The sequence below is a fragment of the Chroicocephalus ridibundus genome, chromosome 6 (genome assembly GCF_963924245.1).
Source record: "Chroicocephalus ridibundus chromosome 6, bChrRid1.1, whole genome shotgun sequence".
Classification (NCBI taxonomy): Eukaryota; Metazoa; Chordata; class Aves; order Charadriiformes; family Laridae; genus Chroicocephalus; species Chroicocephalus ridibundus.
Window position 1 is genome coordinate 24,591,864 of NC_086289.1, and position 26,083 is coordinate 24,617,946.

Sequence of the window (26,083 nt, forward strand, 5' to 3'; positions counted from 1 at the left end):
GTAGCTCTCCTCTGGACATGCTCCAGCGCCTCAATGTCCCTCTTGTACAGAGGGGCCCAGAACTGACCACAGTACTCGAGGTGAGGCCTCACCAGTGCCGAGTACAGAGGCACCATCACTTCCCTACTCCTGCTGGCCATGCCATTCCTGATACATATATATATATACACACATATATCCTGTTTGATAGAGACAACTTCAAATTTGGATTCCTGAAGAGAATATGTTGCCACAGGTATTGATAGCATAGCTGAAAAGTACTAAACTAACTCCCACTCCCTTGGTCTTTTCACTTCAAAGCCACTGAAGAGAGAGTTTCAAGAAGTCTGAAGATGATGGTCATCAGGATTACGGGAAGATGCAACTAGAAAACCACAGTGTTTATGGGACACATTTACAGCTTGAGCTATTTGTAACAGAAGGGGTACAATTTAAATAAGCAAAGTATCTGAGTTCAGTAACTCTTTGAAATTATAGCAGGGCCTACACATATCAAAAGTGTTGATTTTAGGCTGTCTACAATAGTCTTGTATTAAACTTGGATTGTGGTTTGAAAGCCTCCCCTCTCTATGTGGAGGAGCTTTGGATTGATTCTGTTCAAAATGAAAGCTGAGCCCACAGAGGACTGGGAGATTTAGCTGTACTTTTTTGCTATTGCTTTGCACCCTTGTCCAGATGTATCCTGTGCTTTGGGTGGTGTTTTTTCAATAAGTGGTGGATTTTTAAAATGTTCAGTGGATATAAACTGTAATGCAGTTTGACGTATGTGAACTTAATTAAGAAGACTGGGGCAAATGAATATAAGCCTTTCTAGAAAAGGTACGTGTGCGTATGTCTGTATTTCTGTGCGGTTTGTGTGGCTTTCTTGATCAGAATTGTTTCTTCCTGGCCCATTTAGCAATGTTCGCTGTGCAGAGCACTCATCTTAGTTGGTTTCTTGCGTACAGCTGAATCAAGTTCAATAAATTGAAATTAGTTTCATTTTTGTTTCTGATATCTTATACTGTTACATGAACTAACAGAAGTTGATTTGAAATAGAATTTGACTTTTATTGTCTTTTCCGTACTGCAGGGAAAAGAGACTTTGGAAGCCTGAAGTGGCATTCTGTTTTCTAAGCAGTAATTGTTGCAAGCTCCCCTGTTCTAGGTTGTATTGTTTCCCAGTTTGGAAGAGGGAGCCGGAATGTTCCTTTCAGTAACTTAAAAATAGAAACTGTATTTAGAAAACTGTCTAGTAGCATATGCTATTTTGTATATGTCTTCCTCTTGACAGTGCTTGTTTAACAAGGTGCAGGTTACCTTTTTGTCTGTCCAGTTCCATCAGCTGTAGAGATGCTTGTTGACTGATGAGGTTAATAGTTAAGGCACACAAAGTGAAGTGGGGGAGCTGTATTCAAGTGGGACGGGTGCATTGTGTCCAGGGAGTAGATGATACATTTTCCTGTAAGAGCTAGTTAAAATACTCTGGGAGAGAAATTTCTAAACGTGCAAGTTTGCATTGTAGTCTTGACTGTATTTTTCAGGGTGGGAATGAAGAGGCAAGTTTGGGTTTTTTATTTTACTCTTCATGGTTTTGTTTTGTTGTTTGTTTGGTTTGTTTTTTTTTTTAAAGGTAGTTTTACGGATATTACAAGGAATTATTAGCTGAAGAACAATGAAAAAACTAGGAATAACTTTCTGTATGTTCTACACACATCATTTCAGGTCAGGTTTGCAAGGGAACTTATGTGCTCAAGTGAATAGAGTTCTTAAGCCTGTTTAAGGAACCATCGTTTTCTTATGGGCTGAGGTGGGAGAGTGCTCCCCCTCCTGCTGTTACCTGTAGAAATATGTCAATTTGGATGCACTTTCAGAGCTTACCCACCTCATCAGGAATGCAGGATGGAAGTGAGATTTCTGGTGTTCAAGACGACAATTCAAGAACATTATATGAGAGATGATCTTTATATGTGTGCCCTCACAATCTTCTTCACCAGTCATCTGTGATCGCTGTGCGTGCACACAAAGGGGAGGTCATGGACCTGCACAAATGCCTTTCGAACTCTGAAACCTAGTATCACTGTTGCAGTTAGATGCTTTTGGCGTCTTTAAATCCAGGAGGACACGAAAGGGTTTCAATTTATCAGTTTTGGATAATTTACGTACCTCTGACAGTTACATTGTATATCTGAATTCCCATATAGACATACCCTTTGAAAGCACAGGAGGGGGATGTGAGCAGAGGAAGCCACTGTGTAGTAAAGAAATCTGAATTTTATAGGGAAAAAGAGAACATGAACCTGTATTCTAGCAGTGAAGATACTCTTTTGGGGGAAGAGGACAAGCTTCAGACTGTAGTTCTTCCTCAACACACACTGTTTATGTAATTTATTGACTTGGAGGTGTCATAAAAAAAATTTGGCACCTTGGACTGTCCTCTTTTCTTGGAACTGCTGTTGTGCTAGCTTTTGTTTTGTGCTCTCTGAATGTATAGGTGCTACGTTAAGGTTTGTAGTAGGTCTAATGTTTTCATACTTGTGCAGTAATAGTCTGTCAGCATGTTTTTGACATCATATGAGTTAGTGTGTACTTTTTACCATGCGATACCTGTGTGGTACTGTAGAGCTAACGTGGGATGTACTGGGCAGTTGTCATTAAGAAGTTGTTTTAAAAAATGAAAGTTTAACTTACCTTATAATAACTAGTTCCTGAAATATGATGGATTTTTTTCAGGTGTAGAAAGTAAACTCAGTTTTGTTTTGTTTTTTTTTACCCACGAAATGGGTGCAGTAAGGGGATTGCAGCTGAAAGTACTCATATCGTGCCTTCCTTGTGACCAAGAGCAACTGCTTCGGTAGCTCACACTAGGAATTAGTACCTGTGGCTCACTCAGTTCTTGTTTTTCAATGTTAATTTTTTAAAAAACAGTATTTAGAGCTGCTACTGGTGGTATTTCATGTTCAAAGACAAGAAATTTTTCATAGTTTTTCATGTTTTTTTTTTTTTAAACTATGATGTGATGGTCAAAAAAAGAGAAAAGAAAGAAAGAAAAAAAAAAAAAAAAAAGATGATGCACATAGCCCATGAGGGTGCAGTGTGAAAATGTAGGTGTTCTGGGAAAGCAAGCTGGATGCTTCTGTCCTTCCTAAGGCTGTAAATAATAAAGTAATTTAAGTACGGTAAAGACTGGGACCAGAACAGTGGATCCCTAGTGAAGGCTGTGGCGGTTCCAATTTTCAAAAAAATTTGCCTCTCTATCCTGTTAACCCTGAAATTACTTGCATGTTCTTTCTATTCCTAGGACAATAGATACCTAATATTTGTGTATAATGCATAAGAATGTGTCTTCTAGCAGGTTGTCAGATGATGTTGAGGTGTTTCTGAAAAGGCATTGTTGCAAATGTGAACAATTGAGCTTTTTGGTTTACTGTTCAAACTCAAATTTCTTAGCAGTGTCTGTTAAACTTGTCATTTCTTTTAATGTGTGTATAACATTTAATGAGACTGGTACTTAAAACCATAATTGTGTGTACACAGCTAATGCTGAACAGTTTTCAGACAATCTGTTTAAAGCCTCAGAGTACTATAGCAATGCAAATAGTAATCTCATGGCTTTCTCTGTGATTTGTAGTTGTGGGTAACTTTGCATACTCAAAAATACAAATTTTCAGGACTTATATGACTTTTTTTGGGGTGGGATGTTAGAACATGCTAAATGCTTTAAGAATTTAATGGGAATTAAAAATGCAGTTAGATGAGCATGTAAATTCTCAAATTCTCACAAGCACAGAAAGCACAGGGGAAAAAAATGGGTATTTTGGGTCAGAGTTTTGAGACAGAAGGTAATAGAAGTCCAGCTGAATTTTTACCAAGGATTCGTTTTATGCGGTGGCAAAGCCTGTCAGTTTCTCAGAATAGATAGCTATGATTCATTAAAATAAATAAATAAAATTATTTATTGGTTGCAAGTATTTGCTTAAGTATGCAAACTGCACTAGTTTAACTAAATACTAGCACTATGTTGTTATTTCTAAATCAGTATGATTTTTGTGTGGACCAATCTCAGAGTTTGCAGTATATATGAAGAATGTGAGAAAGCAGCAAGGATAGGGGGTCCTTAATGTTTCAAAACTTGTACACTATGCTAAATAGCTGAAACTCACATTTCCTTTTTTAAAAAAAAAAAAAAAAGACAAAAGACTTCCTGAAGTTACCAAAACCATTAGTTTTCATTACTTTTAGTCTTTATCTGTAGCACAGACTTAATAAGCACGGGGTTTTCTGTTGTTTTCTGAAGTGAGTAAAATGATGAAGCTATAATCAAAATTTAGTGTACACATATTCACATAATTTTTAACGAAAATGGTCTTAAGTGATAGGGTAATCACAAACAATTATTGTCTAAAATAGGTTTAAAACTATAAATGTTATGAAACTACATTTTGGGGGTGTGCTTATTCTAATAAAGATTGGGGAGTGGAGGAAGAACCTGAACTTCTTAAGGTAAGGTTGCTGTATCATCCAATGCTCCACTGACATCTTTGGCACTATAATTGACTCCTTGCCAGTCTATGGACATGCGGCTAGAATCCTTTTTGAGCCTGAAAACCCCAGAGTATTCCTTGGGTAGCCCATGGGTTTTTTTTATAATTACTGCAGTAACCCAAATCATAGAATCATTTTAGCTGGAAGAGACCTTTAAGATCAATTCCAACCATTAACCTAGTGCTGCCAAGTCCACCACTAAACTATGTCCCTTGACACTACATCTATGCATCTTTTAAACATGTCCAGGGATGGTGACTCAACCACTTCCTGGGCAGCCTGTTACAATGCTTGATAACCCTTTTGGTGAAGAAATTTTTCCTAATATCCGATCTAAACCTCCCCTGGCACAACTTGAGGCCATTTCTTCTTGTCCTGGCACTTAGTGTTGGGAGAAGAGACTGACTCCCAGCTCGCTACAACCTCCTTTCAGGTGGTAGGTTGTCTGGAAATCTGGAAACAGTAATCTCTGCTGTTTAATTCCCTGTTCTTCCTGCTCTGCCACGTGTTAAAGTTGGGTGATATTTTAGATTCTTTATGGTGAATAATGTCACCCATGCATTCTCTGTTTTCCCTTATGTGAGTGGTTGCTTTTCCTTCCTTCTTCTGCCCTGTATCAAATGCATGCAAGAGAGGGGGAGCTGTGATCCTATCATTCTCTGTCTTGCCTGCTGCACCAGCTTGCAGTCTCCTGTTGCCCCCCACTCCCTCCCAGTCCCCATGATTTGTTTTGCTGCTCATGCATTCCTGCTTTGCATGATAGGTTAACAGCTCAGAAATCCTCTTTCTCCCATCACTCGGGTTGAGGATATGTAGACACACTGAGGCAAAATCATTAATGGTTTTGCATTGCCCTCCCAATGACAGGCAGTCGCTTTCAGATTTGACCATCTGATGGCCTTCAGTCTTTCTCTCTAGATACTTAATGGCAGGCACTTGAATATGATACTTGTTATGATAGATTTAGTTTGTTCATGGGGCTTTTATGCAGCACAAAAAAAAATAAAATCATTGTGTATATGATATACCAAATTTTTTGTTGGGAATAACTAAGCCGCAGACCTTACTTCTTCCTTTATTTTTTTAGAGCCATTTTTAGGAAGGTGGCGCACTTATGCGATGAGAGCAAGGGTTTATACACTGCCTCAAGCCGAGACGCTGACTGGGGCCTGCTAAATAGTCTGTGATACTCTTTTTTTAGTAAGCCAGTCTCTTGAAAATGTACCTGCATAACTTTACTGGTTCATGCAGCTTTTATGACAGTGTCCTGATCAGCTGCAGTCAGTGGTTGTTTATAATTTTGCCTCTGCGTTTTTGCTGGAAGGGAATGGAGGATACATTTGAGACTTCATATTGTGAATGTTAAAAATAATGCCTGGTTTAACATTTGTATAGGTGTCTCCTACCAAACTCTAATAATTCATTTGTCTGTGTAAAGTAATACAAACTTGCATATACTTGAGAAATTTGTATACTGTATTTTACAACATAATCCTTTCTCTCCTACTTATTGTCGGAAACTAAGAATGTAATCTGTGGCAGATGATCACAGTGTGTGCATTATGAGCGTCTCTGAGCCAAAAAGTACTGATGACAGTAAAAATATCACGATATGGTACTTGGTTTTATCACTATTCAGAGGATTAATGAAGTGTGGTGGTTGGATGGAAGATATTTTAAAGGATTGATTGACTATGACAGTTGGATGTATGATGCTTAAATAAGCATTGTTCAGTTTCTAATTGGAAAGTAAAATAAAAACCCAACCTGTTTACCGGTGCTGAGTTGATGGTCTGTGTTTGCTCTATGGTATATAATATTTTTTTAAAAAGCAGAAAAAAATTCCTGTTGCCTGACTGCTTTTTGTGAAGCTTCAGTTTCTGAACGCAACTGCATGTTGGCATAATGTATGAATTTTCTGCGAATTTGCCCCTACCGCAATTGTAAATAAAGTTCTTTAAACAGGGCAGCCTTTTACATTTGGATGTACAATTTTTAGTGACCTTGAGAACTAAACCCTCTTGAAAGCTGTATTTCACCTTGTTCCTAAAATTAAAGGAATGAATTTTTTTTCTGTTTATTAGCTGTGTTGAAGAAATAATAGTAAGCTACTGGATAAACATTATTCAGACCCATCTTCAGGGACAGAGCAGACACCATACTCCTAAAGTTTTTGTAATACATTTATTAATACGATTCTTACATGTTAGTTGAAAAAGTTATTTTCCTTTTAAACTGAGATTGAAGAACAAGAAAAATATTACTGGTTCATCTGGCATAAAATATTGCAGTGTTGAATAACTAGCCATACTAGTTCCTGTAAGAGACAAAATTGAATTAAGCTCAGTGACTGATCATTGTCTTTCAGAAGATAATGATACTAGGTTACTGAATTTTTAGAAGAGAAACTAGTGATTAAGAAAAGAGATACAGGTAGGAGATGCATTTCTCTTTGGATTATATTCTGACCCAGTCAAAAAAACAAACTAAAAAAAGCCCCAAACAAAAACCCCAACCCAAACCCAGCTTAGTTTATCCTAATGGAGACAGTTGTGGGCCAGAAATAATACTACAGGTATGAATATAGTTTTGCTTTGACTGTGCGAGCTAAAGCAATATGAAATTACGTTTTGTTTACTGTGCTGACAATGTGTGTGTTCTTCACTTTCAGTAGCTCAGACATCAGACCCAGTAACACAGTTATTAACGTAAATGTCTTCAAAATATATATTGGAGCCTGTAAGTTTCTTGAAAACTTGTGTGTGAAGTGATAGGATTTGCAAGCTCTCTGTTATTAGGTTTGGTATGGGAACATCAGTCTTCATAGCCCTGAACTGCCAACAACCTTTGTCCTTTATTTTACCTTCAGTTAAAAAAAAAAAAAAAAAAATGGTGGGGGGGGGTTGAAATAGGGAAGTAAATGAATGTTGGCTAATGGCCATGTCTTTTCATAGAGCAAGAAAAAAATCTTGGAAAGATAAATGAGATTGTGGACCTGGATTCTTTTCATTATGTGAATGATATGTGATGTTTTGTAAATTATTTATCAGAGCGAGCCTTTCTGAAATGGCTAAAGCACTGTTATATCAAAGGGAAGGAGAATTGTGTGGTTACCAAGAGGAGACTTTTACTCGATTCCACTGAAGGAATAATCTTTCCTTTAAAACTATCTGTATTAAGCTTTAAGTAGCAGTTAAGAAACATCCACAAGATGCTGCAAGTGAACAGTTGTGTTTGGATAGCTCTGGACCACTTTTCTGCTGCTGATTATTTGGTGTAGTTTATGTATTATTTCTTTTTTGTTAATATCATTTTGCTACAAATACAAGTCTGTTTAAAAATATAACGACAGGACAGATCTGTTGAATTATCTTACTTGCAAGAATAATAACTAGCTCATTTTCTTTTATTTGTATATATGCTGTTTTTAAATGCAAGTGAAAAATTCTGCAGGTAATTGGTATATCCTTTCCCACCTATAGAATTACTGATCTCATTCAATGCCATCCTGCCAAAACTGACAAAGAATATAAATATTTTTATTTTTTTTTTTGAAGAATGACTGAATTGGAAATCTGCCAGTTTTATAACTTAGGCAATTATTTTTGTTCAGGTAGCAATTTAATATTTCAGCTGTCCATATAATCCATAACGGAGGTGTTGGTAAGACAAAGAACCACAGAGGATGTTTGTTCCTGTTAGTTATAAGAAAGTCATATTGTCGTTCCCTTTTGTAGTTTATAGAAGAGAACACACCTCTCCATACTTAAGAAAAGTCTTTGGGTCTGGTCATCTTTTATGTATACATTCTTTGGGGTATGTCAATATTCCTGTAATAAGATTGTGAAGAGATGAACAGTGAGGAGACCTTCTGAGGGACTAAGCTTTCAGAAAAAGTGCAATGCCTCAGGGTATATTTATATGGAAGTGGTTGTAGGGTAAGGGTATGTGTATTCCTCTTGGCTGGGTAGGACAACTTTACCTTGCTGGTATCAGTATTCTTTGGAATTTGATGCTTGATTTAAGGTGATCCTAAAGCTCAACAACATAAACCTAGTTTGAGTATTTCTGTATTGTGCTGCATTGAGGTATAAGGGCACATCAACACAGAACTGATGCCTTCTCAAGAATATCCTTAAAAAAACAAGCATTTCCTCCTTCCCAGAACTGTGACGGAATATAGATTTCTAGGTCAAGTGAAGGTAGTCTGTCAGCTAAGTATTGTGGCATAGAGTGGAAATACAAAAGTTGAACATGAAAACAACAAATAATTACTTTGATATAAAACTAACAGCATTGCTTAGATAAATCTGGAAACTAGGAATTTGTGAAAGACATTATTTTATTTTTTGAGTTGTTGTGATACTAGCTGCTAGAAACCGGTCTGGGAAGGCAGTCCTATTTGAGTATCCCACTTGAAGAAGTAGTTGCACATCATTTTATTTGTTACAGATCTGTTTACAGATACTACTATGTAGGCATTTATACGTGAATATTTTGGATGATGCAGGTAAGTAGTTCGTTAAAGCTCTAAAATTTACTGCAGAAACTGTTTTGGTGTATTTAATCACTGATAGTTTGTCACATAGCAAATTAGGAAGATCAAGAAGTAAATTTACATCAGTTCTTAAGTCTTTCTTTGTAAAGTTCTGTGTATTGCTTCCAGATATTGAAAGATTTGCATGTTTGGGTTTTTTTATTCTGATTGTGTACAATTGCTGGTGGAACCCATCAGACTGGAATGGACTGTTGGTCTGTTGAGTCCAGGGTTTTTACCCTAAAATGGTGGTTCCAGAGGGAGGTGTGAGTTGTGTTGGATAGAAAAGTAATAAAGGATGTCTTAAATTTCAGAGTTTTTGTAAAAGTTACTGTTTTTTCTTGTGGAAAGGAATTATATTAATCTGTAAAAAAGGCCAGTTTGCATCTTAATCTTTGAGTGCTATTACATCTGAAGAACAAGTGAATGTGTTCTGGAGCTGAGAGTGTGTGTTCAAGAATAATTCTAATCTTTCCTCGTTTTTCTTAATGCTTGTAATGGAGAGTTTTACATGGATTAGTACACAGGGTTGCTTATTATGGGCCAACTTAACATTTATGAATTATGTTAAGATAATAAACTTTGTTATTCCAAAGTTAGTGAAATTGATGTTTGCCTTGATAATTAATATGTGTACAACAAAATGTCAGGTAAAAGTGAAAGAAAAGACCGAAAGACCACTGAGAATAGTTTGGTTTTGTTTTTTTTGGTGGTTGTTGTTGTTGTTTTGTTGGTTTTTTTGTTTGTTTGTTTCCCCCCCCCCCCAGCTAACTCTGTCTATTTTTAAATCTAGCCACGAGCTGATCCCATCCCGATATGTAGCTTTTGTTTGGGAACGAAAGAATCAAATCGTGAAAAAAAGCCAGAAGAGTTGTTGTCTTGTGCAGACTGTGGCAGCAGTGGTAAGTTGGCTGAATTTACAAATACGAGAAATGTTTATGTTTAAGTCTGTTTTTAAGGTGTTAAAAATATTTTAAACTTGTGAATGTCATCCTCTCTTTAGACATAAATTGATAACTGAAACAAAGGGGGGTGAAAGAGACTCTTTTTACTAAAATTTTGTCATCTGGATAATGACAAATGAGAGGTGTGAATTCATCTTTATGCCAAAAGTATAGATCTGTTGAGTGAATTAATAGGGAAACCCCACTTGTAAAATACAGGAATTCTGTTATTGTATGGGATCTGTGTTTAATTTGAAAACTCAGTTTTGCATTGTGATATCAAATGATGATCAAGAATTTTGCTTGCACAGAATTGCAACGTTTCAGAAGCTGAGGAATAATCATAATAATAAAGACTGCATAGCAGTCTTTGCTGTTCCGTACCTCGTGTTTCCAATTAGTTTTTTTATAAGATTCTTTTGTTACTCAAGTGGGATTTTGAATAATATGTCAAATAACATACTAAAGCTGTTAGGCACCTGTTACATGTCAGGCACAAGATAGTGTTATGAATGCTTTGAACTTAATGATGGTGATAATGGGGTTGAGTGTTTATGGGTAAGAATCAGGGGCAGGGCTAACAAGGCAGATATCGTAGTAGGAGTCTGTTATAGACCGCCCAATCAGGATGAGGAGGCAGATGAAATATTCTATAAACGGCTGGGAGAAGTCTCAAGATCGCGAGCTCTTGTCCTCGTGGGGGACTTCAATTTGCCGGACATCTGCTGGGAATACAATACAGCAGGGAGGGAACAGTCTAGAAGGTTCCTGGAATGTGCTGGGGATAACTTCCTGACACAGCTAGTGAGAGAGCCAACTAGGGAAGGTGCCCTACTGGATCTGTTGTTTGTAAATAGGGAAGGTCTTGTGGGGGATGTGAAGGTTGGAGGCTGTCTTGGGAACAGTGACCATGAAATGATAGAGTTTTTGATTCTGCGAGAAGCAAGGAGAGGGGTCAGCAGAACTGCTACCTTGGACTTCCGGAGGGCGGACTTTGGGCTTTTCAGGAGCCTGGTTGACAAAGTCCCCTGGGAGGCAGTCCTACAGGGCAAAGGAGCCCAGGAAGCCTGGATGATTTTCAAGAAGGAAGTCTTAAAGGCGCAGGAGCAGGCTGTCCCCATGTGCCAGAAGACAAGTCGTTGGGGAAAAAGGCCGGCCTGGCTAAACAGGGAGCTAGTGTTGCAACTTTGGGAAAAAAAGAGGATCTATGGCCTCTGGAAGGAAGGGCAGGCCACTCAAGACGACTACAAAGAGGTAGTTAAGCTATGTAGGGGAAAAATCAGGAGGGCCAAAGCCCAGCTGGAGCTAAACCTGGCTTCTGTTGTCAAGGACAACAAAAAAAGCTTCTATAAATATATTAGCAATAGGAAGAGGACTAAGGATTATCTCTGTCCTCTAGTAGATGGGGCCGGCAACATAGTGACCAAGGATGAGGAAAAGGCTGAGGTACTTAATGAAGTCTTTGCCTCAGTCTTCAGCAGTAGGACCAGTTGTTCCCTGAGCACCCAGACCCCTGAACTAGAAGACAGGGATGGGGAGCAGAATGAAGCCCCTGTAATCCAAAGGGAAATGGTGAGGGACCTGCTTCAGCACCTGGAGGTGCACAAATCTATGGGGCCGGATGGGATCCACCCAAGGGTATTGAAAGAGCTGGCGGAGGTGCTCGCCAGGCCACTTGGTATCATTTATGAGCAGTCCTGGACAACCGGGGAGGTCCCAGCTGACTGGAGGTTAGCAAATGTGACACCCATCCACAAGAAGGGCCGGAAGGAGGATCCAGGGAACTACGGGCCAGTCAGTCTGACCTCAGTGCCTGGGAAGGTCATGGAACAGATCCTCCTCAGTGCCATTACACGGCACATGCAGGAGAACAGGGTGATCAGGCCCAGTCAGCATGGGTTTGTGAAGGGCAGGTCATGCCTATCAAACCTAATATCCTTCTATGATAAGGTGACCCACTTAGTGGATGAGGGAAAAGCTGTGGATGTTATCTACTTGGATTTTTGCAAAGCTTTTGACACTGTTTCCCACAGCATTCTCCTGGAGAAACTGGCTGCTCATGGCCTGGATGGGTGTACTCTTCGCTGGGTAAAAAACTGGCTGGATGGCCATGCCCAGAGAGTGGTGGTAAATGGAGTTAAATCCAGTTGGTGTCCAGTCACAAGTGGTGTCCCCCAGGGCTCGGTGCTGGGTCCGGTTCTCTTTAATATCTTTATCAATGATCTGGATGAAGGGATTGAATGCACCCTCAGTAAGTTCGCAGATGACACTAAACTGGGCGGGCGTGTTGATCTGCTTGAGGGTAGGTTGGCTCTGCAGAGGGATCTGGACAGGCTGGACCGATGGGCTGAGACCAATGGTATGAGGTTCAACAAGGCCAAGTGCCGGGTCCTGCACTTGGGTCACAACAACCCCATGCAGCACTACAGGATTGGGGCAGAATGGCTTGAAAGCAGCTCGACAGAAAAGGACTTGGGAGTGTTGGTTGACAGCCGGCTGAATATGAGCCAGCAGTGTGCCCAGCTGGCCAAGAAGGCCAACAGCATCCTAGCCTGTATCAGGAATAGTGTGGTGAGCCGGACTAGGGAAGTGATGGTGCCTCTGTACTCGGCACTGGTGAGGCCCCACCTCGAGTACTGCGTTCAGTTTTGGGCCCCTCGCTACAAGAGGGACATTGAGGTGTTGGAGCGTGTCCAGAGAAGGGCTACAAAGCTGGTGAGGGGCCTGGAGGACAAACCTTATGAAGAACGACTGAGGGAGCTGGGGTTGTTCAGCCTGGAAAAGAGGAGGCTGAGAGGAGACCTTATCACCCTCTACAACTACCTGAAAGGAGGTTGTAGAGAGATGGGGGCTGACCTCTTCTCCCTGGTGACAAGTGATAGGACGAGGGAAAACGGGTTCAAGTTACGTCAGGGGAGGTTTAGATGAGATATTAGGAGACATTTTTTCACGGAAAGGGTTATTAAACATTGGAATAGGCTGCCCAGGGAGGTGGTGGATTCACCATCCCTGGAGGTGTTTAAAAAAAGGGTAGATGGGGCACTGAGGGACATGGTTTAGAAGTGGCTCTTGTCAGGGTAGGCTAAAGGTTGGACTTGATGATCTTAAAGGTCCCTTCCAACCTCAACAATTCTATGATTCTATGATTCTATGACTCTCTACTGATTATATGTACCTTGCTGCTGTGTGTTGCAGCAGCTCTTGCACTCTGAATGCAGATGCTTCCCTTAAAGTGAGCAACTAGGTTGATTTTGAAAATTAAATACTCTAGCGCAGTGCTTGTACATGGATGATACCAAATGTGTTCTTGGCCTAGGTTATTCCTGATCCACAGAGGAATTTGGCTGAGAAACTTGAGCAAATCTCTTTAGCAACTCTGTGCCATAAAGCTTTTTCTGGCATAACTGTAGTGTTTTGGATGTGAAAATCCTCTTATCAGTGTAGCTACTCTGGAAAAAAATCGCTGGTGGAAAACAGCTTTATGCTGGAAGAGGAGTTATTCGGCCAGTATAGTTTCAGTTGAATGGACTGCTTTTGTTTAGCTGTGCCAGTAAAAAAAGTTTTGTCCCCATAAGCTTACAGCTGCATTGGGAAGTACTTTTGGTAAAGCTTTGCAATGTAGACCATCCTATCCCACCTCAAAGACAAAACAGCAGTGCTGCTTAAAGTCACAGGCTGCAATATCCAGTTGCTTGGTGCTACTGATTTGTGGTGGTACCTGGTTGCATATGAACTAGATTGAGGAACAAACGTAGTTGAAAGACAAGTTTGATCAGTTCTCCAGTTCCCTGCACAGCCATACCAGCTTCTATGTCAGAATGAAGAAGAGGGAGGTGCTCGGGAGGGAAATGAGTAGAGAAGAAATAGCATCTGCGTAAGTGAGCACTGTTTGTGAGAAGGCTGGAAGTAAAAGTATTGTTTTGGTGTCTTTAAATTCAGAGTCCATGTGTATCACCATTGGGTAGGTGTGCTGAAGACAGCCTGTCTTGGGTACTGTGGTAGCTACATAAGTACTTGAGTAAAAACAGTGTGGATCAAAAATGTATTTTCAGTTAATCAGGATATGCTTTTGATTTTATACTTCTGAATCTGTCACTCCAGACAGATTCTCTGTATTTTAGCCAGTGTATTTTTTATTATAGTGATTAAATTTTAGATTTAGATTTTTTAGCAAGTGATTAAACAGTGAAGTAAGGAAGTAGCTTTTTCACCGCAGTACCCAAAATCAAACACCATAGATTTTCAGTGGTCTTCCTTTAATAGTTTACAGGTGTCCTGTATTTTCAAATCTGTATTCTAATATTTGGAAATTTAATAGGATTTGTGCTTGGTTAGACTCTGGTACACAGAGTTTACATTAATAAGGTGAGCTTAGATACCAGCTACTCTTCTGTTGTGCAATAATCCCCTGGTAGGTCTAAGACACTTCAGAACTGGCAATCTTGACTTTCATGGATCAGCTTCCATTTGAATTAACATTGATACATTCTCTCTGCCTCATTAAGACTAAATTATCTTTAATTAGTTCCTCAGATGTATTGGATATAAAGAATGAAATGTTGGGACTGCCAATCAGATTGCTGGATGGTTAAACTTTAGCTACTGATGCCTAACTAAAATAAAAACCAATCTCAGTTCAATTTATAAATAACAAAACTTCACTCAAGTGGAGGTTTATTGTAATTGGATTTGTAATTTTGCACATTGCAGTGAATCTCAAAGCTGATCTTGCTGTCTAACAAACATAAAAGAAATTGCATGTTGCGCACAGCAAGCAAATTGTTCAGTTGATCAGAGATTAAATTGCAGTGCCCACTACTGGCATGTCTACTTCCCTTTGTGTTTTTGTGTCTCTTCAGGTAACACTTCTGCATTCTGAAAGCAGAAACTATCAGGATATCTGCACATTTCATTGATATTATTTTGTGGTGTTTGGGAGGGTGATGTATTTGGGCAGTAGAAACAAAATGCACTGCTATGTCACTTTGCACAGGGCATTTTCTAAATGAGTAAGATGTGGGATGTCAGATGTGAGAAGACAAATACTCTTATGAAAGCAAGCGTTTTTTTCCTCATGCCTCCTGTTTTTTTTCCCCTATCTTTTGATTTTGAAAAATCAATGAACTTGAGAACTGGAATCAAGCTCTACTTCAGTTTTCCCAATTGAGAGGTGCAGAAGCAAATAAAGAGCCACTGCTGACAGATTTTAAAAGGGAGGAAAGAGGAGGAAGAAAATGTTGAGTTGTTGGGGAACTCTAATAAATATTTTAAACAAGGGGAAAAAAAATAGATAAAAGTAGAATACCTGTGGGTACTGACTGTCCTTTCAAACAAATAGTATGTTAGGCTGAGAAGGAAAGAGAGTTACCGATCAAAGATGGGTAGGGGAGGTGCGAGAGCAGAACAATGGAAACACCCGAATTGGGTCAAGGGGAGTAAAGACAGAAAATGTTTCGAAAGGACTGTTGTCGCGGGCGGAGTGAATAACTTCAGTTGTAACAGAGAAGTAGTGAAATGTTTATTAACATAAAACAGTGATTTAACCAAGTTAGTCGTGAATGCGACAATGTTTTACGAGATTCGATGCCAGGGTACACTTGATTATTTACTGCATAGAGGCCAGGGTCAGACAGGCTCTCAGGGAGACCCTCCCGTTGAGTCACAAGGTTCAGAAAGGACCCCATTGCTTTCTAAACTCCTCCTCAGAGAGGAGGCTAGGTGTGGCTGGATCCAATCCTAGTCCCCGACTTGGTCAGTGGTTTATGTCTAAAGGATTATATATGCACAATCAATCCTTATATCACTTAGCTAAGATTTCAAAGTTTAGCATGCTATTATTCACTTACCGAGAATCTGTTGCGACAAGGAATCTCTCCATCTTGAGGAGAAGAACCTTAAGCGAGCGTCCCCACTCAAGGGCAGATCCTGTCGTGCAGCCCGCTGCCGTGCAGGAGAGCTCAAAGGGCTCTTGGGCTGTCCGCTATTTATGGAATAAGATAATTGACCTATAGTCATATTCTCATGGGAACAAGATACCTAGGTTCCCACTCCAGACAGTGTTTTGGTAATGTTGCCAGCCATCTCCCACAGTTCAAGTGCGACTCATAACAACTCCCGCTGATGGCCATGGCTTGAGCAGGAGCTAGAGGGGGGAAAAGGGGAGAGCACACTGCCACAACTGTGCAGAGATTGCTTTATAAAGGAGATTTAGGGTACGCTTTAAGAATAAGGGACTATGGAAATTGTCTTGATATTACTGTCTGTGAGAGGATGTTGTCTAGTTAGATAAAATAGGAAACCTGAGGGTTGAAAAACCTACTACGTGCCTGAAGATAGGTGCACTGATCTCTGTGCTCGTAGCTAAAAGTCATCCTAAATAATAATGCTTTCTACCTAAAAGGTTATCAAACACAAGGGTTTTTTTTTTTGTGAATTATCTCATACATTAGTTCCCAATATTTGTATCAAACTTAAAAATAACTGGAGATATTAGCATATCTAATATAGCACTGTACATAATTGTTGTCACTGATATAATGCTTGTTCTTTTTTAAAAGACTAGTTGTTTTGTGAAATCCTTTGGAGAATAAACAAGGCCCAAATTCGCAACAAGGAAACAAAATTGGGCACGTTAAAAGAATTGCCTTCGATCACAAAGGAGTGAGACATTCTGGTTTTACTTCTTGATCTCACCTTTTTCTGCCACATCAATGTATCACAAATCTTAACCTTTTCTAACTGGGGGGGGATACAAATGAATTTTAAAGCATTTAATTTTTAATAACTTTATAAGCCTATATATGTATTCCTGGTGGAAATTGTCAGCTTTTAAACCACTAAATTTCCAGTAATCTGTTAAACTTGTGTGCTACGTTAAAATATTGATGCTGCTGAGGTTTAAAAGAAAGTCGGGTGATTGAACCGTGAGAAATTACCATCTGAAACACTTCAAACTAGAGATTGATCAAGTGTTGTAAACCTCTTGGCAATATATCTCCTTCTGGATATGGAGAAGATAGTATGTTCTTGATTTCAGTTTAGATCAGTCAGAGCTGAAATACTGTGAATTTTGAAGCCAGAAACACGCTTTCCCTCTTTAACTCTTTCAAATTTAAAGAAACCAGCTGTAAAATCAGTGAAGGTCACAGGGTTTCTGACTGACTATAGAAAATTGTTAAACTATGAAAGTAGTCAAACAGAGTCCCTTTTCAAAGTGAAACCTGTGTTGATAACCACTTCATGTCTGGTAGGCATTACCCTCCACTTGTAATGGTTACATTTGCACTGTGTCAATTTGAAGAGTGTAAATATTATCAACTTTTAAGGAACAATACCACATGGTATTTTGAAATTTGAAAATTTCCACGCTGTCTCTGCTATTCCATTCCTAGGAAAGGCAGTGAAAGAACATGGCAAATGCATAGTGATGATTCCCATTTGCACTCTTCCAGCCTCTAGTTACTTGTGGCTCAAGGATACGGAGTTGCAGGCAGAATCTTCATATATTATACCAATGGATTTTTTTTCTTGAATTTTTGTCTGATAGTAAAATCTAAAACTTAAGGATAATAAATTTATTATGCGAGCTGTGTAATTGCTTGAATGAGAAATGTTATGTTGGTAGATAACACAGAAATAAAGTAACCCTGTTACACCTAATCTGTGCATAGTTATCAAGCAGTGAGAATGGAAGTTTCTTCTGTTTACGCTTCTCAGTTATTTACTTAAGGCAAAGTTAAAATCAACAATTTGAACCACAGCTTACTTGCTTGTTGAAGTAAATCACTTCTGTGCAGGGTAGATAACTGGAATTAAATGTACTTATGTGGCGGTAATTGGTTTATGATTACACTTTAATGTGCTAATATAGTTGTTAATTCATGGTTGATGAAATAAGTCTTTCTGTGATATTGATTATTAATATTAGCCACTCTAGGGAGCTTTTTTCTTATTTCTTAGCGTATGTTTTTTAAATGAAGCACTTGTTAAGCTTTAGTGAAGGGAACAGTGTAGCATCGAACTCAACTATGCAGTAACAGAGTATATTTACCACTTTCAAGAAAAATAGTCACTTTCATGTGCATACTTGACTTTAACCACAAAATTTTTTTAATGTATCTTAAACTGTTTGCTAAGAATCAAATGGCAATGCTTTTTCAATATCTTTGGTTTTGAAACTACTCTTTGAATTTATTGTTGATTGTTCTTTACCAATATATTATATTCCTGCATTTTATTTTGAGGATATTTACCCAATTTAAGTTGTCTTTTAAAGTTTAACAAAAAGTGGATTAAGCCTTGGGTACATACAATGAAAGGAAATAAAATCTGAAATTTGCATTTATTAAAGTGGTTTTTGCATTCCATCAGTCATCTTTGCTGTTCATGTCTCAGTCTGTTAGAAGACAAAAATAGCAAATGCTTGTGGATTAGCCTGTATTCTTGTTCGTGGTGATTTAACTCAGTCTTGGACTGAGAAACAGTGGATGGAGAAAGCCTGGATCACAATGACTAGACCATTGCCTGGAAGAAAGCATGTGCCCTGACTCTGATAGTGAGAAGAAAGCATTCTTCATGTGCATCACATCACTGCAGCCATCTATAAGTGCAGGACAGCATCAAGGATTCTTATCTCTCCTCACAACTTGTGGGTTGATGTTCTTGATAATCTGTGAATATAACACTGCCAAAAAGTGTTTTCCTGGGGAGGCTTATCCCTTTCTATTTAGCAGTGCTTTTATCTTTTCTGGATTAAGGGTACACTCAATTGAGGTTATTGAAGACGTAAAATATCATTGCCAGTATTACCTAAGGTGTTGTATGTGTTCAGTTATCTGATACTTTGTATTAATTGGAAAAGCCAAGTAGGCTATGAAAAGAGGATGGTCCTGCCAAGGAATAAAATACAGTTTCATGGGAGATGGTCGTTTAGCTACTCTTTCTCCCTGCCACTGTTTTAAATCTTCCTTTACAGTAAGCTTTTCTTGTGCCAGTTGCCTGCTTCACTTCTTTTTTTTTTTTTCTTGCTGCCTTGAAATTGTTCTTTGTATATAACTAAGTTGTAATAAAAAATGCATATAGTTTGACTATTAAGTTTCTCTGGTAGATACTTAGTTTGTTTGGAAAAATAACTAGTATGGTTTTACCTAAAGGTTTCCTCTGTTCATGTTGCACTGCTATGAAAAGGGAGTTGGGGTCAACACTTTTTTCAGAACCAATGGCAGTTTAATATGCTGTGGAAATAACAGAGTGAAAATAAAAATTCAATTTTAAGTGCTTGTGTAGACCATTCAAAGGTGTAATTTACGGTAGAAGTCAACTTTCTACCTGTCTTCATAAATGAGTTTTATGGTAGTTATTCAGTATCTTTGTATGAAGTAGATGAGTTAAGTAATGTATTGCAAAGTTCTGAAAGCAGCTGGTGCTTGCAGGGTTCTGGTTGTGCTGACTACATCCTGTTAAATTTAAGAATCAATATTACCAATCTCAAGCTTTAAATATTTTGGTTTTTTTAGGACATCCATCATGTTTGAAATTCTGTCCTGAGTTAACAACAAATGTGAAGGCCTTAAGATGGCAGTGTATTGAATGCAAGACATGCAGTGCATGTAGGATCCAAGGCAAAAATGCAGTAAGTTGGACTGTTGAGTATTATCTGACTCTTCTTTGTTTACCTTAGCTCTATACTTAGCACATGTGTAAATAGAAATCACTGATGTACAACTTCAAGCAATGCTGTATTAAGTCTTTTTTTCCTCTTCCTCTTCCTTCCCCATCCCCCTCCCCTCACCTCCCCTTCAGGATAACATGCTTTTTTGCGACTCTTGTGATAGAGGGTTCCACATGGAGTGCTGTGACCCACCACTTTCCCGAATGCCAAAAGGTGATAATAAAAATCCTTTCAATGAAAATACTTCCATTCACAGTCTTTTCTTATATTAAGTGACAAAAAGTTCTTGAGCATGCTAATTATGTTTGCCTTGGTAAACAGTATTATTTCAGTCATGTCAAAGCCAATACTTTATTTTTCTTTACTTGAGATTTTTTTCTCAGGAAAATAGTAAGGGTCTGTGGTCAGTTGACTAGAGGAGTTCACTGTGTATTGATTTGTTGGCCAATTTATTGAAGGTGAAGTTTTATGAAGGCTGTTAAAATGTTTGGAGTATGTACACTGACAAAGAAATCCTTAGAGCAAGTGAAAGAGCCCGCTTCTTTGTGCCATTTGTAAGAGTAATTTAGAAAAACAGATGAACAAACAAAACACCTGTATGTCTTCAGGTTCTATAATCTCTAGATTTCTGATATGTAGCACCTCTCACTTCTGCTCTTGCATCTTCATGGCTTTCCCTATTTAATCTTTAAGTTACCCTCAAGACTTTTTCCAGCTTTTATTTCCGCTGCGGCCCCCCCCCCCCGCCCCCACCAAGTCTCCAGCCTTATCTGTGATAAATAAATGTTCAGACATGGTCATCTAACATTAAAAGGATGCCAAATTCAAGTTGTTGCATATTAAAATAAAGATAGCTAGGTGTGATATGGTATTTTCTTTAGCGTGCTATAGCTTAGATTGCTTTGTAATACACACGTAACTTTTTCCCCGTCTTTCTTGTGTCTGAAGAAAGATCTAAGTTGTATAAGGAGGGACAAGCTAGAACAGAAATTCTTCTAAGAACCCATTTGCTTATGATCTTTTCGGTGATCCTTGCTGCCTCTTTTTTTTTTTTTAATCCTTTCCATGAGCACTTTGCTTCCAAAAATTTCCGCGTGTAGATAGAAGTAGATCACTTTTCTCTGTCCACTTCCCCTTCCCTATGTCCTGTTCATAAGACAATCTGTGGACCTTGTGTACTTGGCATGTATCACAGTAGACACCTGCAGTACAGATTAAATAAACTGTGTACAATTAAACTCTTTTTTTCCTTTATGTAGGGATGTGGATTTGCCAGGTCTGTAGACCAAAGAAGAAAGGGAGAAAGCTGCTTCATGAGAAAGCCGCACAAATAAGGCGACGATATGCAAAACCTATTGGACGACCGAAAAATAAATTAAAGCAACGAATGTTGTAGGTTTTGGTTTTTGTTTGTTTGTGGTTTTGGGGTTTTTTTTAATGTTTCTGAGAATGTAGTCAGTTAAGAGTTGATGCAGGTTCAACTACGTTTTTTTAACTCTATTTCAAGTTGGGAAAAGTAGGTGACGAGTATTTTAGTATATGCCTTTCAGCCCAATGGCAAAAACCTTCTTAATTATAATGGGTACTTTTGCATCGTGTGAGAAAGCGATGAAAAACTTGCTATAACTTAACTTTTCTAGATACCATAATTTTTTAACAAAACTTGTACCCAGAGCAGATGCAAATGAAAGTATGCGTGATAACATTTGTCACAGCTGTCTTCTAAGTGTAACTTCAAATAATTGAAGTACATACAGAACCCATACTATGTGGGTATCTATAATAGTGAGTTATGTTTATCCAACTTCAGGAGACTGTTCTGCTCAAAGACCTGTTCAAAAGTTGTATAAAAATTACTTTACTAGTTAATATCTGCTCACAAAACCCATTCTAAAAAGCAAACTATGCAAGTACTACGGAAGTTCTGGTTTCAGTGGTACTCTGGAAAAAATTATTACTTGAATTCTGCTGTTAAGCTGCCACTGGTTACTAGGGAAAAAGGTTGCAATTCGTCTTGCTTCTCAGGAATGTGTTTATCTAAGACAAGAGAGTGCTGTAATTCTTCTGGCATCTGTCTTTCCAGGGAACACTGTAGTTGGACATCTTAAGGCTTGGTTGGAGGATTGTTTAAGTAGCATCCAAATGCTGAGTTGACATTACACCGAGTGTTAAACAGGAACAGATTCTGTGTTAGCTCCAGTAGCGTGTTGCCCTCCATCACATGTTCCTGTGCACATACGTCTTTCTTCTCCTTCTGTTTTAACTATCTGTTTGGCCATGTCAACTTAGCAGCTGAAAAGCTTTCTGGCTCTATCTACTACTCATTCTGTCATGTGGCTGTTACCCAACCATTTTTCTCAATAAACACCTGTCTGGTATTCTTCAGTGTTACACAGTAGCTGCCATAAAACTTTGCATTTTGCTAAATATGGATTTCTGGAGCAAGTGGAGCCAACGTGTAAAAACAGGAGGACAAAAAATATATACTTGCAGTACAGTACTAGAGTACAGCACACTAGTCAAGTTGATGTATTTGGTGCTGTACAGCTTGCGATATTCTCTGTCCCCTCTCTCTGCGAGGTTCTTTTGTCCTTGTCCTAAAGTTCAGTGTATGCTGCTCTAGGAAAGTAGTACAGGACAAAGATGAAGTGTGGAACTACATGAAAGTAAAAGATGTAGTTGTAGTGGCTCATGAGAGCATGCTGTTAAAGGAAGAGTGGGTGAAACATTTTTTTACTTCTTCTTTCTCCTCCTGACCAAATAACTTAGGAATTTGAAGGTCATTCAAATAACCATACAACTTTCAGTGTTTTAACTGAGATTCCTATATATTATTTTGTGTGCATAATAAAAATATTCCCTATATCTCTAGCTACACCTCTGGCTTTATCCCTTTGAAAACTTGTAAGCCTTCAACTGGATTTCTACTACAGTACTGCCATCTTACTTCTCTAAAAACATGTCCCTGATTTGGATTCTCACAGTGAATTTAGGAGGAATATCTGTCTGATGTAGTAATTTTGCTTCTCTTCCTTCCTCATACATGTAACAGAAAGGTGGGAAACGTTGTGAGGGTTTTACAGTTGCATCTTGTTAATGGGATTCTGAGCTGCAACTTTTAAAATAAATGTCATACGAAAGGATGCAGAAGTTCTCTTAGCATTGGATGATGATTATGAATATTTTATGAGGATTTTATTTTATTTGTAGCACGTGAGCCACATGAACGTGTTAGCATAGTATTTGGGGGACGTTCTTTATATAATAAGTATTTGCAATACTGTGGGCACTTTTCTATTACTTGAATGTCTAATATAGATATAAAACAAAGTAATCGTGTTTTGGAAAAATAATGGTTAGGAGGTGAGATGAGAAGAGACTCTTCCGCATAGAATCCCATTTAAAAGTGATGATGGGGTACAGAAGACAACAGTGTGGTTGTCTTCTTCACAACATAAAAGCATGCGGTCACATGAAATAAAGGAATGTTAGCCTATGCCACTTAGTTCTTTTTGTGTAGTACAAAGAAAATCTGCCCAGTAGTACTGGAATAATTTTTTGCCTGTTGACCATCTGTAGGAAGCCCTTCACAGTCAAATTACTGTGTAGGATTAACTAAAACCACGTGTGCGTTGGCCTCTGGCACTGCTGGTGATTACTACATCTGGTAGTAAGAATAGATCCTGTGATGGACTTCAGCTTATGGCACCAAAGGATTCAAAAGACTCAGAAGTTTTTGGGTTTGTTGCCTCTTAGGAGCTAACTAAATTTAAGGATGTGCGAATGGAAAGGGGGCTAGTTCTTAAACTGGTGGGCCCTTGGAGTTCAGTAAACCAGATGGTAGCCCCAGGCTGTTCAATCTGTAATTGGAAGTGACCTGTTGGAATTAATTACTTCAGCATCTCAATTAAGAAGGCAAAATCTGTGGAAGAAAAATCTCTGCTGCAAATAAGCTAACTTCAAAGAGCAGGATGGAAAAGGGAATGGACGCATTTGATGCAACTATGTAGCTTTGTTTGGATTTGCAGTTTGATTGTGCCTTTTGATACCAGTTTCTTTTACTACAAATATTTTTAAATGTTCTGTTTCTATATACTTACAATGTACTACTCTTCAGCATATCTTTCCGTGTTGTTCCTCTCTTCAGTCATTAGCGACCAGCTAAACCTGTACTTTTGCTGTCACAAATGTTGGCTTTCAGCATGCCATTTTTCTTTCTAGTATTTAAATAACATTCACCACTCTTCCTTCTTAACACCTTCCATGTTAGACCTGATTGATTTACAGCTTTTCTACAAACACAGCTTGGTCTTATAGTTTTGCTGTTTTTTTTTTTTGCGATTGTTACAATTTCTAAAGAAAACAGAGTCTGTTTCTTCGGTTTTGTTGTAATGCTTTTCATAAACTACCTCATTTTGCTTTTAGGTCTTGGGCAGTAGTTTTCAGTGCTATTGATGACATACATAATCCAATGAGAGTGTGGAAAAAACAGCAGTTTCTTGAAAACTGACTGTATTGCTTTAAAGGACTAGTAAACTTTCTCTATAGTTTAAGCAAATGTAGTCTGAAGTTAAGTGATTTGGTATACAGTAATATATTAACACTGAACATGTGCATCTCCTTTGTGTGTAAAATGAACTCTATGGTGATATAGCAGTTACTGTACTCAGACACAATGCATTGATGTTTTTCTCCAAAGCAGCACACTTTTGCCATGCCTAAAAGTAGATGGGGAGGCTGTATACTGGGATATCTTGTTATCCCAGCTGCTTCTATTTGTATGTACTATGGACCATCTTTTAAGGAAAAGGGGGTGGGGGACAGAAAGAAAAAAGGGGGGGGGAGGGGAAGTTGGATGTTATGTCATGGTGTGAAATATACTTCCAAAGTGCATATGTCTTTAATTTTCTTGAAAGATTTTTAAGTACAGTGGCACAAGTAACTTGTATAAACTGTGATACTATTTGGCAGTAGTTACAGATTTTTAATGCTGATTTTTTCTTTTCCAAATTTTTGCATAGGTCTGTAACCAGTGATGAAGGATCCGTGAATGCATTCACAGGAAGGGGGTCACCTGGTAGGGGTCAAAAGACTAAAGTCTGTACCACACCTTCATCTGGTCATGCTGCATCTGTGAAGGATTCAAGCAGCAGATTGCCTGTTACAGACCCCACTCGGCCTGGTGCCACCACCAAAATCACCACCACCTCCACCTACATATCTGCCTCTACACTTAAAGTTAACAAGAAAACCAAAGGGCTTATTGATGGCCTTACTAAGTTCTTTACACCATCACCTGATGGTCGCAGATCACGAGGTGAAATAATAGACTTTTCAAAGCACTATCGTCCAAGGAAAAAGGTCTCTCAGAAACAGTCATGCACTTCTCTTGTGTTGGCTACAGGTACCACACGAAAGCTAAAACCTCCACCTTCTTCACTTCTACCCCCAACCCCCATCTCTGGTCAGAGCCCCAGTTCGCAAAAATCCAGCACTTCCACTTCTTCTAACTCTCCCCAAAGTTCTTCCAGTCAGTCAAGCGTACCCTCCTTTAGTAGTCTTCCTAGTAATAGTCAGCTAAAGGGACTCTTTGATGGACTCTCTCATATCTATACCACTCAGGGACAGTCCCGAAAAAAGGGACACCCAAGCTATGCGCCACCCAAGCGTTTGCATTGTAAACCAGAATTATCTTCCACATCAAAATCTAATAGCCATTTCTATGGAAAGAAAGAGGTTAGGAGTATGTTTATTTCTCATGCCTGTACCTCTGGATGGGGTGTGTCTAGAGGACATGCTTTTAAAGCAATTGCTTGCCTCAAGAGAACAACTTTCCTTAAAAAGCACAGGATTCTAGGCAGATTAAAGTATAAAGTGACCCCTCAGATGGGGACCCCCTCACCAGGGAAGGGGAGCTTGGCAGACGGAAGGATTAAACCTGATCAGGATGATGGTAAGCAAAGGTCAAAGCGCCAACCAAACCTACGTCCCGTCCAAAACCAAAATTCTTATATTGTCACATAGGTCTTAGCTGTATTTCTTGTTCTTACTTCACTTTCATACAAAAGCAACGAAACTTTGACCTTTTATCTAATGCTGACTAAATCTCCAAAATGTTTTTTCTGACTAATACCACACCACCTTTTTATTATTTTTTGCATCTGTAGTGACACTAGGAGCCCCAGATGCCTTCATGATGTTGCTTATGGCTGTGTAGTACCGCATGAGTAGCCACTGTTCATGCTACTTCCTTATTCTTCCCCTGCCCCTTCTCTGGCAGTAGTGCTGTCATCATGATTGTGTGCTGTCAGTGCTCATAATGGTGGGCATTTCAATTCATTTCCGTCTGCTCCATTGCTTTTTCATGAACAATTCCATCCTGCTGCAGTCTCCACAACACTTGATCTG

The 26,083-nt window shown here is 38.8% G+C and overlaps 1 protein-coding gene across 9 annotated transcripts in view; it reads left to right on the forward strand.

Moving 5' to 3' along the window:
• The window catches only part of KAT6B (lysine acetyltransferase 6B), a 120,274-nt gene that overhangs the window by 51,020 nt on the left and 43,171 nt on the right, over nt 1–26,083 (forward strand). For 8 of the 9 annotated variants that reach the window (XM_063338625.1, XM_063338623.1, XM_063338627.1 and 5 more), the window contains 5 exons: nt 9,855–9,963; nt 19,521–19,636; nt 19,807–19,888; nt 20,935–21,067; nt 24,697–25,079. In XM_063338625.1, coding sequence (XP_063194695.1) covers nt 9,855–9,963; nt 19,521–19,636; nt 19,807–19,888; nt 20,935–21,067; nt 24,697–25,079 — 823 coding nt within the window. The remainder of the gene's footprint in view (nt 1–9,854; nt 9,964–19,520; nt 19,637–19,806; nt 19,889–20,934; nt 21,068–24,696; nt 25,080–26,083) is intronic. The other variant, XM_063338628.1, reaches the window with a different exon arrangement.